The following is a 17,229-nucleotide window of genomic DNA, read 5'->3' as shown; positions in this document are numbered from 1 at the left end:
ATATACTGTCTCTCTCTCTCTCTCTCTCATACTGTCTCTCTGTCTCTCTCTCTCTCTCTCTCTCTCTCATACTGTCTCTCTGTCTCTCTCTCTCTCTCTCTCTCTCATACTGTCTCTCTCTCTCTCTCATACTCTCTCTCTCTCTCTCTCTCTCTCTCATATACTGTCTCTCTCTCTCTCTCTCTCTCTCATACTGTCTCTCTGTCTCTCTCTCTCTCTCATACTGTCTCTCTGTCTCTCTCTCTCTCTCATACTGTCTCTCTGTCTCTCTCTCTCTCTCTCTCTCATACTGTCTCTCTCTCTCTCTCTCTCTCATACTGTCTCTCTCTCTCTCTCTCTCTGCCTGCCTCTCTCTGTCTCTCTCTCTCTCTGCCTGCCTCTCTCTATCTCTCTCTCTCTCTCCCTCTCCCTCTCTCTCTCATACTGTCTAACTCTCTCTCTCTCTCTGCCTCTCTCTCTCTCTCTCTCTCTCTCTCTCTCTCATACTGTCTCTCTCACTCTCTCTCTCATACTGCCTCTCTCTCTCTCTTATTCTCACTCTCTCTCTCTGTCTCTCCCTCTCTCTCTCTCTCTCTCATACTGCCTCTCTGTGTCTCTCTCTCTTTTCTCTCTCTCATACTGCCTCTCTCTCTCTCTCTCTCTCTCTCTCTCTCTAGGCTTCGACTGTCGCTGTGGTAACCTGTTCTGCGCGATCCACCGCTACTCGGATAAACACGACTGTCCGTACGATTACAGAGGAGCGGCGGCCGCTCAGATCCGCAAAGAGAACCCCATCGTGGTGGCAGAGAAGATCCAGAAGTTATGAGGACTGATGATTAAAAAAACAAAAAAACAAAAAAAAAACAAAAAAAACAGAAATGTGTTTGACCTGCAGGTTTTATCAGAACAATGCCGATTTGTGATACGGCTCCATTTCTCCGTGGTAGGAAGAAGCGCTGCACACGTCTGCCCTGAAACCCCACGTCTTCCCCGACTCTCTCTTAGAGTGGCATAACAGTGTGTGTGTGTGTGTGTGTGTGTGTGTGTGTGTGTGTGTGTGTGTGTGTGTGGTCGAGAGTCAGGGGCAGCACTCGGGGGTCTGGTGGGCATTTTTGGTTTGTTTTTTTGGGAGGGAGGACGTTTACGTTTACGTTTTTTCGGGATTTGGGATTAATTGGTGTGATCTCTGAGAAAAGGGAGCAGGAGGTTTATGGGACGGAGATTTCATCCCTTATTTTAGTCCTTTTATGATTTCTTTTTTTTTCTCTTCTGACATGTTGTTGATTTATCAGTTTCCAGAGCTTCTCTTTCACTTCGAGTGAGTGCGTGTGTGAGTGAACGAGTGACAGATTTGTTTCTTTTCCGCTTTTTCCCCGTTCCTGCTTTAATGAGCGTATGAAAGCGTTATCAGAGGATCTATATTAATATATTGTAGTTAGCTCGAATTGTGTGATTGCGTCCTATTTATTATTATTATTATTATTATTATTATTATTATTATTTTTAAAATTTTCATTTGCTCGAGTTGTGCTGGAAGCATGTAGCGGGAGGGAAAAAAACCCAGCTTTGTCCTTAATCTTTCGATTATTTGATGCGGCTGAGCCACAGACAAGAGACTATCCATCGAATCGAAGCACAACATGATTGCGATGATCCGAGCACAAACACGGGAGGAAAGTAAATCGGAGAGTAAATCGAATCTTGGACGCCTTCGCTCCGGAGCAAATATTATTTCTTTTGTCGACCACAAATATTCCTGACCACCAGCAGACCAGCGAATGCCGGACACATGGAAACGCCGTCCGTTATCTGTGCTTTCTTCAGCTACATGAGCACGCCGTGCTTTGATGATGTCACACAGGAAGTCGTCACTGCTTCCAGGAAGACAGACGGGACTTGCATTCCTGTACGGTGATTAGCACCGACACTAGAACCAGGCTAAACGTTTCGGCATTTTACAGCGCTACCCGCGGCGCAGCGCGTGGCCGAACCGCGGATTCGTCCTCATTCACAGGCGCCGTTTATACGATACATCACAGCGCGCAATATTGTTCTTATTTTCCGAACATCATGATGTGATAATATCGTAAAACCACAATTTAAATCTATCTTTTTTTTTTTTTTTTCTTTTCCCCAGGCATATGTATATACCACATGGCTACTTATCCATATAGTTATAATCCAGTGTAGAACGTGACGAGGTTAGTGCGCAGGCGAGGGTGAGATAATACTTAATTAAACTACGTGTATGTTCTCAATCGTATGTATCCAGTGCTAATCTGCTGCTCGTACCCAAGCAGACAAATGAAGGACGAGTGTGTGTCGGGGTGGGGAGGCTTTTTATTTAGTCAAAAGGGCTGAAGTGAGTGGGCGTGGTCAAGAGGGGTGGGGGGAGGAGTTTGGGGCGGGGTTGGGTTGCATTGTTTCTACAGTATTCGTCTTTTAACATCGTCGTAAAGTTTTGAGGTCCGCTCGTTTTTCTTTTTCTTTTTTTTTTTTTTGCATCGCTCATCTAAAACCATACATTTCAGAATCTGATGGTTTGTAGGGGTGTGTGTGTGTGTGTGTGTGTGTGTTTTTTGTTTTAAAGACTTTTAACGTTTTCATTTGTTTTTTTAAAACTAATCAAAGGCACAAAGAGAGAAGGTTTGACCCAAATAAAACGACCTGGTTTGCATAGATATGGAAATAACTTTAGTGCACCTACGCACTTCTTCCTCTCTTTACGTATCTATTCGCTCCTGTTTTGGGACGATTCATTTCTAAATTCTTCGTCCGAACTGCTCGAGGGCCGTCCACATGCCTCGAGCTTTCATCAGCTTCCAGAAGAGTAGGAGGATCACAGCTGTCCATCAGATGAGGGGGCGGGGCAGTAAGCAGCAACGCGTGATTCGTGAGGGAGGGAGGAAGGTGCACGTTTTATTGTTGACTGATCAAATAAAATGGCAGCAACGCAAGATTATAGAGAATCGCATTAACTAATAGAGAACTTTAAAATTAAAATTTGACTCAAGGGGTTTGAATTTTGAAGTTAAGTAAACGCTTAAGACTCAGACTCATCCCATCCTTACCATTTAACCTTTTAACAGATAAACAGATTTTAAAAATGTAGTTAGTGTTCAAGTTACATTTATTCTGTTGTTCAAATGGAAGCATGACTCGGTCTTCGACTTAACCTTTATTTCGATGAATAATGTGCAATGCATTGCATAAGTATTCACCCCCTTGACCTTTTTCACGTTTTGTACTGCTACAACCTGGAACTGAAATGGCCTTAACTGGGATCATGTCATCAATCTTTACAAAATAGCCCATAATATAGAACGGCAGGGAATATCTATATAGTTCATAAAATTATTTACAAATAAAACACAAAGGTGAAGCACCGGAGTATGGAAAACCCCTAAATTAGTTCCGGTGCAGCCAGTCGCCATCAGAAGTCGCATCTACAATATCTCAGGATCTCTAGAGTGTGTTAGAGAACATACCAAAACACAGCATCATGAAAACCAAGCAGCAATCAAAAGAAATCCAGGACAGAGTTCTGGAAAAGTGTCAAGCAACGTTTGATTATAAAAAAATATCCCAGACATCCTGCAGAGTGACATTAAAGCCATTATTTAAAAAATAAATGGAAAGAATATGGCACAACTGCAGCTCTGCCTCGAGGATGAGAACGTCCACCGAAAGCCAGTGAAAAGAGGGATAAAAAAGAGATTAGTCAGAGAAGCAACCAAGAGACCGAGGGGAACGCCGAACATGATGCTGCCACCACCATGCTTCACAGTAGGGATGGCTTTCTCAGGGTGATGAGCGATGTTGTTTTAGTGCCAAGGCTGAAAAATTCACCTTTGGTCTTATCAGACTAGAGAACTTTTGTTAAGTCTCCAATATTCTGATTTTTTTTTCCTTTTCTTATTTTTTCTTCTCATCACTTTTCCATAAAGTCCAGCTTTGTGATTATCCTTCTCCCCTCTGAGCTGTGGCTCTCTCCATCCCCTTGGTCTCTCTTCACCCGCTCACTGGCTGTCAGTGGATCTGGTTTGGTAGCTCCTTCATGGCCAGGTCTTCACGCTGCTGTGCGATTAGGTATGTTCTCCAGCAAACTCTGGGTTCTTCCAGGAACAGGTGTATTTATATTGAGATATTATATACTTTAATTACACACAGATCAACTCTTTTTAACTAAATGTGTGTAGTTAAAGTGTATAATATCTCAATATAAATACACCTGTTCCTGGAAGAACCCAGAGTGTGTTAGAGATATTATACACTTTAATTACACACACAGATCAACTCTTTTTAACTAAATGTGTGACTTCCGAACTAATTTAAGAGGCTTCAGTACTCCAATACGTCACCTTTGTTTTTTATTAGTGAATAATTTTGCTAAACTATATAGATTTTTTCCCTCCACTTGCATATTATGCACAATTTTGTGCAGATTCATGACACCTAATCCTAATCTAAGTCCACTTCAGTTCCAGGATGTAATGATACTAAATGTGGAAATGGTTAAAAGGGGGTGAATACTTATGCACTGTATGTATAACATTACTAGGTGTGTTTCTACCACAAGCAGCTTTAAGTGCTAGGAGGATTTAGGTGGGATTAGTTGTACTAATCATCACTGATTTGATCAAACACAAGCTTCACGGCTGTTGTTATAAATCTGTTCAGCTTAAACAGAATTACTAAAGCTTGTTTTATATCAGTTTCGAGCACAGAGTTACATTTAGAGATTAATTAGTGAGCTCATTTGCATATTACAGCGTATGATCCGTATATCAGTAGGATGCTTGAAGTTTTTTGGTGACGACGATTAAGCGAACGATGCATCATGCAGCGCTAGTATTTTCACCGGAGATTATTTAAAAATTAAAACAGGAAATAAGGAAATGACTAAATTGAATGTAACTGATCAGTTGTGTTTTTCTGTTTCTTTTTTCTTTTTTTAAATTGACGCATCACCGTCGTGCACCTCCATTCATAAAAAAGCATCTTCTGTAATGACTCCGTGTGTTGTATTTTGTGGAACCGTACGTTATTCTGTCGATCTGACCCGTGTGTGTTGATCGTAAACGTTTGTAACACGACATCGAAACTGCAGGATACCTCAGAAATGCACGTGACGAGAGCAGATTGAGCGGTTTTGTACATTAAAAAGAAGTCCAGCTGCAGTTTTTGTGTTCGTTTAAATCGTTTGTCCCGGTTTTGTTTTGTTTTTTTCCAGTCTGCTGTGATGCACCATTCTACAGACACACCACCGATTTTTATTAGATTTTTTTTTTCAGATTTTTTTTTTTTGATGTGTAAGAATAAGTATAAACACAATAAAATCAAAGTTTATTTTAAAATTACTCATAGTGTGGAGTTTTAGTTTTTTTTCTCAGGTGTGTGTTTGAAGGAATTTCAGTGTTTAAATGCTACTAAAATGTTTTTATAACACTTAGTTATTTGAAATAGAGCTGGGCAATACGATGATTTATCAGAAATCGCAAAGAAGCGTAAATGTCTCTGTACTGAAACTGTTGGAAAACTTCTGGAACAAAATTCCAGCTTTACTTCTGACTGTTACAAAGTGCTGACGCTGGAGACTCCTTCCATAAATGTTAAATAATCACGTTTCTCTTTACAGAAAACTACACATCAATGATTTTTTAAATCTGTTTATGTGGAGCTTCTGCTGTACGAGTCCCTGTGAGCGAGCTGTTACTATAGAAACGATAACGCATTAGAGCGAGCGCATTAATATAAACCTGCGCTACTGTCAGAGCTGCTGCTCTAGAAAATTAATCAACACCTTCTGATCAATCACGTATAATAAAAGTAATACTGAATCGAAATCTTGCACACTTTGAACATGAGGCAGTGAAATTTCTTGTAATAACAAGGAACTCGACCCATTAGATGTTTGTTTCAGAGATTTTTCATTTATTTATTTTTTTTTTGTGTCACACGTCTGATGCTTAGTTGATAATGTGCACTGATTACAGTCAAAGGGGCGCCATGACTTTATAATTCTCACAACCTGGCGAGTAAAGTCAGTTCAGACCTTATTGCTCTTTATTGCTGCTCTTGTTACTCCTTATTAACAGCATAACGGAGACAGACAGGAATAAATTACTATAATCAGACACAATATTACCCAGATGAAGTGTACAGTAAAGGCCCAGAAGCTCACACTGCTGATTGTGGAATTAGGAGACGTTTCCTCAGCTGAACTTTCTGTACATTCATTTACACCGCATTCTCCCGATTGGCTTCACACCCGACGCCGTTAAATTCTGTAAAAGGAACCGTTTCAGACGCAACCGAAAGGGTGTGGATCATTTGGGATGATGGCGCACGGTGTTCTCCATGCGTCTGTACCACTTCTTCACTTTCGTGTTCTCCATCATGTCGTCGAAAGCCTCGAGACCCTCCATGACCCTCAGAACCCCAAACACCGCCTAAAACAAACGTACAGGGTTCACGTGAAATAAACAGAAAAAGAAATGGACAGACGGTCGAGTCTTAAAGAAAATATACAGCTAAAAAAATATTAAATGTATGCAGAGTAAAACCCACAAAGCAATGACGGGAGAGAGGAGAATGAAATAGGATGAGAAAGAGGAGAAAAGGAAGGAAAAGAGAGGGGGGGAAATGGAGACAATTGTGGAAAGAGGAAAAAATTGAAAAAAGGTGATGGATGAAGCGAGGGATAGAGAAGGAAGAGAGAAAGGAGAGAGAAGATGAGGGAAAAAGGAGACAGCTGGAGGGAGAGAGAGGGAAAGAGGGAATAAAGAGAAAGAGTGGAAGAGACCCTGAGATTAAAGGAAAGTGAATGGGTAGAGATAAATGAGAAAGGGATGGAAAGAGAGAATGAAATTAGAGGGAAAGAGGAGAGATCAGATGCATTCGAGGTCTGGAGTTGAGGTACGTGTGGCGGTCTGAGAGAACCCATCGGACGCTACGTCGCTGAAACGAAGAAAAAACAGTAATGTACTTTACAGAAATATATTTTATGTAAACGATACGGAAACTGTTTTTATTTACGTTAAATTCTAACCTCATGTTCCAATATCGCGTAGGTGATTAAAACATTCAGTCTGCTTTAAAGACGTCAAAACTCCTGCTAGCTACAAGTTTGTTGCTAATGTTCCTCGTAGAAAATGTGACAGAACTAGTTTTATAAATCCGTGGTTACGTTTCACCAGCGTACACTCCGGGGGAAAAAAAGGGGTCGAGCCCAAAAACGTGAAGCTTTTAAAGAGCTAAAGAACAAACGATTGGTCAGGAAATGAGCAGGAATGAAACAGATGCAGTCCTGAGAGCTCCTGTGCCTCCAGTTTCCTTTCGCTGCAGTGAACTGATTGTTTGGGGAAAAGCTAGAAACAGGGAAACTCACTTCGATAGTCTTCCTGTACGCAAAGATAAAATCATGATGATGATTAAAGTGTTTGGTGTAAAATTCTTGTGTGGGTGTACAAACTTTTGGGATGCTTTTTTCTTTTCTTAAAAGATGAGTGATTATGTGGTTATCTGGCGCACCATCGAGGGCCACGAGGCTTAAACATTTACAGAAATCAAAGGGAAAAGCTCACGTACTAACTTCCTTTATCTGTTTAATTCTTGCTCATTTCCTGACCAATGATTGGTTAAGTCCATTAAACGCTTCATATTTTGGCCATTGTTTTGTTTTTTTGTTTTTTTTGTGTAGTGTAGACGCTTAAGAATTGCTAAAAAGTTTTTCTTAAACTGTAAAACTTTTCTTTAAATGTTAAAGAAATCTAAATCTAAAACTGTTTAAACAAAATAATAAAAAATTACAGCATGTTTTCATTACAAGCCGATATTTTCATTGTTGATCCGAAGTGTTTGATTTGACACATTGTCTTTTTTTTTTTTTTTAATCCCAAACACAAAATTTCTGGCATTTTTCACCATTTCTTTCCCCAGAATTAATAACTACAGCTAGCTGATGTTAGCTATGTACTGTACGTGTCTAATGTTAAACTCCAAACAAACACTGATAGATTTTATTTCACGTTAATGAACTCAAAATATTCTCCGTTCACCGTAAGAGAAATCGTGGACGCCGGGAAAATCGAGTCGAGTCGAGAGGTGGTGAAAAGGGGGCGGGGCTTCCAGTGGGCCAGTTAATATCAGAGAGTTCAAAATGCAACTGTCAATCATTCCAGATTTTTTTGTCGATTGGTTGTCTGTTGTTTTAATTGGAGGGGAAAAAGGAGAAGATTTTTTTGGCATATTTTTCTGTCTTTTGGTGTATTTTTAAGGGATAACTCGTAGCCATGTACTTGTTAAATTGCGGAACTCCTGCGCTAAAGGTTGACGATTGAACGTCAGTTGATTACGTTTTCACGTCTTCGCTGGTCGACACCATTTTGTTTTAAAAGGTGGAAATTGTGTACAGTCTTTTTTTTGCTCAATTTTTTATTTATTTATTTTTTTTACCAGATCAGCGAGATTGGGGTTTTCTCCTCCCATGAATTTCTTATTTTTCCCGATGGCCGCCACCCAGTCGTTCACCGCCTTGTACAGGTCCTGCCTCACGTCATCCTGCAGGTTGTGTCTTAGGACATGAGAAAAAAAAGAAAAAAAAAAAAAAAGCACAAACCAGTCTGAATATTACTATTGCGTCTGAAATATTAATCATTACAGCAGACTAGGGCTGAGGCGATGTGACAGAAATATCGTATCACGATATACAGGTGTCCCAGCTGCTTTTTTAAAATTTATTTACTTATTTATTTATTTTAAAACTGTTTGATATTTAATTTCTGCAAAAAAAAAATTTAAATAATTTTTTTTAAAAAATAGCTAAAAAATATTTAAAACTAAAATTGAAATTTTGAAAATCATGAACAGGTTCTAACATCACAATAGCTGCTTCTAATCAGATTGCAATTATTTAAAATAAATAAATAAATAAATAAATAAACAAACAAACACTGCATACGAACACAGCATGATATCCCTGATATGTCAGCATTATACAGCGTATTGTGTATCGTGCCATTTATCAGGATATGGATATTACCTCGTCACATCGCACAGCCCTACAGCAGAGTAAATTATAGATCATGGTGTATCAGCGTATGAAGCAGGACGAGTGCGCTGCGGTCACAGACCTGTTTTTGAGTCGTTTGGAGATGAGCCACATGGCCGCCGCTCCTACGTACTTGGCGAAGAAGCCTTCGAACGTGCCGAACTTTCCCTCGCGGACGATGTAGTCGAAGGAAGCCAGAGCCTCGGCCGGGGTCCGGTACACGTTAGGGGAGATGAGATGCACCAGCCAGTCGTCTGCCCATTTACGCCATTTTATTTCCTCTCTGAAAACACACACACACACACACACACACAGGTGTAAATTACACACTCTCAGAATATAAACATACACTCCCACATATACACTAATTCATTGTGTACTGCTGTTTTGTATAACATTGCGATCAGACTGATGGAGGAAAGATCACGCATATCCAGCACGCTGCGTGTTAAATGATCGTCCAATCACGTTCCAGACTGCTGGTGACATCACAGCCTCATCACTATAGTACAGTGCACTATTTTTTTCCCCCCTAAATAGTAGGGAAAAGGGAAAAGACTCGGAGAAGGGCATCATTTTAAACAGCGGGAGTAACTTTACTGTAAATAAAATCTTTCAAATAAATAAATATCTAAAAATAATGACGTTTTATATGAATTAATGCACTGATTCATTATTAAAATAATCTTAATTCTTAATAAAAGTAAGTTGATAAATCAACTTAAATACATTTTTAAAAACAATAATAAGTAAAATAAAAAAATTATTCTTAGTTAATTTTTAAAAAAAAACAAGAAGAAAGAATGGAGTGAAAGAAAGACAGTAAGAGAGCAGGAAAGAAAAGAAATAAAGAAAAAAGCGAGTGAAAGGGGAAAAAAAGAGGGAAAGAGCAAGAAAGTAAAAGAAAAAGAAAAGAGTGAAAGAAAAACCATGAAAGAAAGGAAAAAGAAAAAAGAGAGTGACAGAAAGAAGGAAAAAGAAAGAGCAAGAAAAAGAAAAGAGAGTTAATGAAAAAAGAAAGAAATGAAAGAAAAAGAGTGAATGAAAGAATGAAAGAAAGAGCATGAAAGAAAAGAAAAAGAAAGAAGGAAATGAAGATAAAAGAGTGCAAGAAAGAAAGATAGAGAAACAGAAAGAAAAAGAAGAAAGAAAGAAAAAGAACAAAAGAAAGTAGACAGACAGAAAGAAAGAGCAAACGTAAGAGAGTGAAAGAAAGAGTGAATGTGTGTGTGTGTGTGTGAGAGAGAGAGAGAGAGAGAGAGAGAGAAAGAAAGAGTGAATGTGTGTGTGTGTGTGTGTGTGAGAGAGAGAGAGAGAGAGAGAGAGAGTGAAAGAAAGAGTGAATGTGTGTGTGTGTGTGTGTGTGTGTGTGTGTGTGTGTGTGTGTGAGAGAGAGAGAGAGAGAGTGAAAGAAAGAGTGAATGTGTGTGTGTGTGAGAGAGAGAGAGAGAGAGAGAGAGAGAGTGAAAGAAAGAGTGAATGTGTGTGTGTGTGTGAGAGAGAGGGAGAGGGAGAGAGAGGGAGAGAGAGAGAGAGAGAGTGAAAGAAAGAGTGAATGTGTGTGTGTGTGTGAGAGAGAAGGAGAGGGAGAGAGAGAGAGAGAGAGAGAGAGAGTGAAAGAAAGAGTGAATGTGTGTGTGTGTGTGTGAGAGAGAGAGAGAGAGAGAGAGAGAGTGAAAGAAAGAGTGAATGTGTGTGTGTGTGTGAGAGAGAGGGAGAGAGAGAGAGAGAGAGAGAGAGAGCGAGCGCGCGCGCGTGCCGTGACTCACTGCCTGGACGTCTTCTCTGGATAGACCTGCACGTGTTTGGTTTCGTCCACCATCACCCAGTACTTGTTCCCGAACTCGGTCACCTCTCTCCCGCTGTCGTTCTTCCCCTTCATTTCCGGATAGCAGGCCACGATCTCAGGAACGCTCTTCTCCCTGCGCAGCGGCATTTAAACCTGAGCGTTAGCTCACAGCGACCCGACGAAAAGGACGACGTGGCGTCTGAAACACACTCACCTGCTGATCAGGTACGTCGTCAGAGCGCTGATGATGACAGACGAGTCGTTCAGTTGCTGTTCGGGAGAGAAGGAGAGAAGAAAAGATGGACTTTAACACACACACACACACACACACACACACACAGAGGAAAAACTCTTCAGCGCGTCACATGACGCGAGCGCCGATATCACGGCGTACTTACGATGCTTTCGTTCACCATCAGGATGGGAACTTTCCTGTACGTGGACCACTTGATTTCCTGCCGCATGACGGGGTTAACCTCCACGACTTCATACGGGAGGCCATGATAGTCCAGGAAGGCGCGCACTTTACTGCAGAACGGACAGGTTTTATACTGATACAGCGTCAGCTTCAGATCCCATCCAGGATCCGGTGCCTGAAAAAGAAAAGAAAAAAAAAAAAGACTTCTTTTCAGTACAGGATAAAGAATCATCAAAACAGTAACAAGCAACGAGGAACTGAAACCTGCTCAGACGTCTAACACACGCCGAGGGAACGTAACCCCCGCGGCAAGCGACAACGTTTCCGCGCTCACGAGCAGCACTCACATCAACGTTTTCTCACTTCTGCGCAAATTATGGCTCGCGCGATTCCTCGGACCAATCCTGTGCTTCGTGTGGTCCGACGTTTCTTCACTTCCCCTCTCACAACGTTATTCCCGTTAAAGTTTCCCAGAAATGCAAGAAAAACCTATAACTCTGGTTTCATCTCACCCTTTCATATCTGACCTCGGAATAAACGTGATCAGAGACGTTACGAAGAAAAATAAAGCCTGGAAGACGGAAAAGCTCGCTGGTGCCTCTGGTGAGTGGACGTAGCTCTAAACGTTAAATACATTTTAAGCAGCAGAGACGTGTATAAAGCGGACAGCGAGCTGAAGGCTGTACTTTCTCATCAGAGCAGAAATAAAACGCTAGATAAGCCCCGCCCACAGGAGACGCCCACTACAACGCCACGAGCAGCTTGCCACTCGCTAGTGTGAGCGTAGCGCTGATTTTAAGACTTTAAGCCATGCTCTGAACAGAGGGTAAGAGCAACAAGTCCAGAGTTTTTCTTTTAACTTCAGCCTGATTTTTACTTTATCGATTATTTACGTTTATTAACATTTCTCTGAAAATCTTTTTTTTTTTTTTAATTGTATTAAACTTGTTGTGCAAACAGGAGTAAATAACAAGCTCAGCACTAATGCTGCTTTCCAGGGGAAACATGGAGAGGTTTGGAAAATCCAAGTGATGGTTAAGAAACCTGCGTAATCAATACTTTAGTTAAACATCAACCGGACGAAAAAAAAACAAAAAACAAACAAACTGGGTTTCACTAACATGAAACGTAAAAATCATAACTTTAATATCGAGTAAAGAGGAACATTTTACACTGGGTTTTAAAACCATGTGGTGCAGGAAAGAAACAAGAAAAACAGAATTTTCTCCCAACGTTGACTGCAGTACTTTTATTCGATTAATCACCGGTAAAAATAAATAAATATAAACTTTGCACGTTGCGATTCTTGGCTCCTGAATACTCATGGATAGTGCTGAGGAACATGACCATACAATATCAATATCATAACAGATTAAGTCACTATACACTTTCCTGACAATATTAATTAATTTTAAAATGAATATTTTTACTTTTATTTTTAATCTTTTTTTTTAAATAAACAAACTGTGAATAGAGGGAAGATGAGCAGGATGAGCAAAGTCCAGAACTTTCTTTTAACTAGAGCCTAATTTTCCTTTATTGACCTGCTTTGACGTTTTATTTTTTTTTAGAAAAAAATGACATTTTTTCATGTAAGTATGATTTTTTTTAGATGTTAAATAAAGTATTATTGAATATTTTTAAAAAATAAATAAATAAAACACTGCTGTATTGCTGTTTCCAAACCTACATCGCGTAATCCATATCCTGTCTTCGAGAATCATGATATGATGTTTCTGTCGTATCGCCCAGCACTAGCTGTGGCACGATCCCACTTTTTCTTTCCCAATACTGAAACCTCGAGTATCAGCAGATATCCGTACCCATCCCAAATGTTATCATCCTTTCTTTTTTATAAACTTTAAAATGTTTTTTTTTAAAGCTTTTAAAAGAATACAGAAAAAACAAGTACATAGCTAAAACATACTTACACAAAATAAAAAAAAAATCAAATTGCAAATTTTAGGAAGTATAAATCTAACTAAAATCAATCCTAACAAAAATACCATCAAGGCTGTTTATATGTAAACATTTACAGCTCCAAAAAAAAAAAAATCCATTTTTTCCCCACTTGTTACAGGATCAGATCAAATGCGGTCTTTTTTTCCCTCTGATATCCGAGCCACCTTATTTAATTATTTATTTATTTATTTATTTATTTTTGCTCGTCTCTGCCCGATAACGATCCTGTGTATCAGTGCCATCTCTAATTATTAGGCATTAATTAAGCCTTAAGCCTCTAAGACAAGCACTTTGAAGAGTGTTCATCTGTTGATGTTTAGGAGATGTGAACGCACCATCAGCGAATCAACAACAAGACCACAGAGACTTAAGATGAACTTAAAGGTGCAGTAAGTAAGATCAGCGTCCCCCAAACACCCCCCCGGAGATTAGCCCTGTGTCCCAATTCGCCTACTTATACTATGCACTAACACTATGTAGTCTTTTTGTGAAGGAAAAGTACATACTTTTGAGCGTGTAGTAAAAGAGTATGCAGGTACTGGGACGTACTAACTAACACGGCATGTAACGGAGGAGAACGTTGTTGCCTAGTAACGCACACCGTCACCGTAAACAACCTCCTCGCTGCATTTCAGCTTTTCCTCATTCATTACTCCTTATATCATTCATACTACATCATTTAATTTACCATTCCCTTGATTTATTGTTCTAGATTTCAGCAAACCGTCACAAAACTCCTCCTCCCTCACTAACGCAAGGAGTTGTGGGTAATATTAGCTGAAAAAGTGTCCACGGATCCACACTTCGGAAATCTACCGCAAACCGCAGACCATCCAGGAACCTTCGGGAACCTCATTTCAACATACTACGATTTGGGACACGATAATTCACGATAATTCTAATCTCGGATACTGTTTAGGACGGATAGTAGGCGAATTGAGACGCAGCAGTTAGGTGGGTTCGACGTTCAAGTGATTCCCGCCCATGTTCATGAAGCTCCGCCCCCAGGATCTACGGTGGCCCTTGCGGTAAGGAGACGCATCCAAACACAAACAAGAGGTGCGTCTCAAATCGCACACTTATGCACTATTCTACTCAGTATTGTAGTATAAATACTGTGAGTAGTGCTTTCACACGAACATTGGAAAAAGAAGAAGAACAATAAGTGCACTTCAAGTCCCCGGATGATGCACTTATTCAACCCATAAAACAAAGTGTAGGACGTTGGACACTTCATGCACGCGACGGCCGCAGCTTTGTTTACGTAGCAGAAAAGGGGCGGAGCTACCAGGCGCTGACGCAGGCTCAGATTCGCTCAGAATTAAAAAAAAAAAAAAGGTCATGTTGGGAATAAAAGTGAACATTGACAAATAGAGTACAAATAAAATTTGTTTTCGTTGATGCTGGGTATTCTGCGAAAGCTAGCGGCGTCACATCACGTGCGTATGACGTCATTCGCCATCGAATTATACTTCCAGTTAGTAAAAAAATACGTTATTGTTCCATTAGAGATGATATTACTCTTCTAAATTTTATACACTAGACTGTAGAGTACCTATAGTGCTTAGTGTAAGTGCATAGGGTGTCATTTGGGACACAACTACGCCTTCCGGACCGGAAGTCAGTTTTCCAAACGAGTTTTCTCAGCAAATTAATACACTTTTGCTAAGGTCACGGTTTTGTGCATTGTGTTTTTTATCATGTTCCACATATACATCAGGATATTGGTATAAATAAGGGATTAAAAAATGGCCTATTGCACCTTTAAGTGCAGGTGTTATGAGTGACAGGGGTATGATGCGGATGTTACCTGCTGCTGCTCTGCGTGGTGTCTCTGCAGTGAGTGTTTAACGCTGTGGTACAAACCGAGTCCACCTCCGAGCAGGAACACACACCTGAGCGTCGCAGCGCGTGGGAAGGCGCGTGGGAAGGCGCGTGGGAAGCCGCCGTGAGCTCGCGCGCACAGCCGCGTGGGGACCGGGCCCGGGGTCACTGCTGGGAAAGCCGCGCCGCGGGAAAGCAGCCTGCCGACCTTCCCCAAGCTCCTCACGCCGGACGCCGCCATCTTGCTCTGACGTCACACTCCCCCCCCCCTTCTCAGGCGCGCACGCGTCACACGGAAATGACACTTTTTTTTTTTTTTTTTTTAAATTGAACGCTTACAAAACATCCAACATTATATAACAAACAGTGAGACAGCAAACCCACACAGACTCATGCAACACAACATGTTTACCCTTTTTCTCTTTTTACCTTTAAACTAAACTAGTGTGTAGTGTTAATGATGAGTGCTGTAATCTTTAAAGCCTGAGATGGTGTAATGGCTTTTGTCTGTTGTTGTTGTTGTTGTTTCTTTGTAATGTACAAAAGGAAGCAGAAAACCCTTTTGTCTCAAAGCAAGATAAAGGAACACTGGGTTTGGAAGCTGCCACTGCGGATCTGTGGATCTGTGGGTCTGTGGATCTGTGGGTCTGCGGGTCTGCGGGTCTGCGGATCTGCGGGTCTGTGGGTCTGCGGGTCTGCGGGTCTGTGGGTCTGTGGATCTGTGGGTCTGTGGGTCTGCGGGTCTGTGGGTCTGTGGGTCTGTGGATCTGTGGGTCTGTGGGTCTGTGGATCTGTGGGTTTTCACTTTATCAGCTCTGTTCAGCAGCAGCAGTGATCCTCCTCTCATTTCACATCAGCTACTGAAGGAAGTCAAAATAATCAAACTACATGGTCTCTTTCAAGCTTAAAGAAATAATCTGCTTCACTAATTATGTAGAATAATAATAATAAGAAGAAGAAGAAGAAGAAGAAGAAGAAAGATGATGATGATAAGAAGAAGAACTAAAAAGATGGTGATAATGATGATAATAATAATAAGAAGAAGAAGAAGAAAGATGATGATGATGATGATGATAATAACAATAATAGTAGTAATAATAATAAGAAGAAGAAGAAAGATGATGATGATGAGAAGAAGAAGAACTAGAAAGATGGTGATAATGATGATAATAATAATAATAAGAAGAAGAAAGATGATGATGATGATGAGAAGAAGAAGAAGAAGAACTAGAAAGATGGTGATAATGATAATAATAATAATAAGAAGAAGAAGAAAGATGATGATGATGAGAAGAAGAAGAAGAAGAACTAGAAAGATGGTGATAATGATAATAATAATAATAATAAGAAGAAGAAAAATGATGATGATGATAAGAAGAAGAAGAAGAACTAGAAAGATGGTGATAATGATGATAATAATAATAAGAAGAAGAAAGATGATGATGATGATAAGAAGAAGAACTAGAAAGATGGTGATAATGATAATAATAATAATAAGAAGAAGAAGAAAGATGATGATGATGATGATGATGAGAAGAAGAAGAAGAAGAAGAAGAAGAAGAAAGATGGTGATAATGATGATAATAATAATAAGAAGAAGAAAGATGATGATGATGATGATGATGATGAGAAGAAGAAGAAGAAGAAGAAGAAGAAGAAGAAAGATGGTGATAATGATGATAATAATAATAATAAGAAGAAAGATGATGATGATGATGATGATGATGATAATAATAATAAGAAGAAGAAGAAGAAAGATGATGAGGATAATAATAATAATTAGAAGAAGAAGAAGAAGGATAATAATGTTATTATTATTTATAATATAATAATTATTATTATTATTTCAAGAAAATGCTGTTAATTTTTATGCTTTTTTTCATAAACAAAAGTGTTTAAACTGCAAAGCAACATTTTTATCCTATTTCTTCAAGTTCAAATCACGTCTCTCATCTATTAATCTTCTAAAAAAAACAATACATATTATGATTTTTAAAGCATTTATAAACTCTTTAACTATTACTGCTATTGTACATTGTTAACTGTAAGTATGACATCCTCATTTTACTGATCTATTGATTTATTGCTTATAATAATAATAATAATAATAATAATAATAATAATAAAAAGAAGAAGAAGAAGAAACAAATAAAGTCGTAAAATATCAAGACAAAAAATCTGATAGTATGAGAAAAATCACACTAT

General features: G+C 39.5%; 2 protein-coding genes across 3 annotated transcripts in view; one reads left to right on the top strand and one right to left on the bottom strand.

Annotated features, from left to right (window-relative positions):
• Positions 1 to 5,339, top strand: part of zgc:77486 (uncharacterized protein LOC405808 homolog) — a 12,820-nt gene extending 7,481 nt beyond the window's left edge. For both annotated transcript variants that reach the window (XM_053236207.1, XM_053236208.1), the window contains one exon: positions 657 to 5,339. In XM_053236207.1, coding sequence (XP_053092182.1) covers positions 657 to 812 — 156 coding nt within the window. In that variant the 3' untranslated portion in view covers positions 813 to 5,339. The remainder of the gene's footprint in view (positions 1 to 656) is intronic.
• Positions 5,340 to 5,892: 553 nt separating this feature from the next.
• Positions 5,893 to 15,286, bottom strand: ptgesl (prostaglandin E synthase 2-like). Its single transcript, XM_034306562.2, has 7 exons — positions 15,011 to 15,286; positions 11,219 to 11,413; positions 11,035 to 11,090; positions 10,801 to 10,953; positions 9,114 to 9,314; positions 8,437 to 8,554; positions 5,893 to 6,431 (listed from the first exon to the last, which is right to left on the bottom strand). The coding sequence occupies exons 1-7, from the start codon at positions 15,263 to 15,265 to the stop codon at positions 6,309 to 6,311; spliced, it is 1,101 nt and encodes a 366-aa protein (XP_034162453.1). The 5' UTR covers positions 15,266 to 15,286; the 3' UTR covers positions 5,893 to 6,308.
• Between the last annotated feature and the right edge of the window lie 1,943 nt (positions 15,287 to 17,229).

Source organism: Pangasianodon hypophthalmus, chromosome 8 (assembly GCF_027358585.1).
Source record: "Pangasianodon hypophthalmus isolate fPanHyp1 chromosome 8, fPanHyp1.pri, whole genome shotgun sequence".
Lineage (NCBI taxonomy): Eukaryota > Metazoa > Chordata > Actinopteri > Siluriformes > Pangasiidae > Pangasianodon > Pangasianodon hypophthalmus.
Note: the sequence above shows the minus strand (reverse complement) of the source record. Positions and strands in the feature narration are given on the sequence as shown.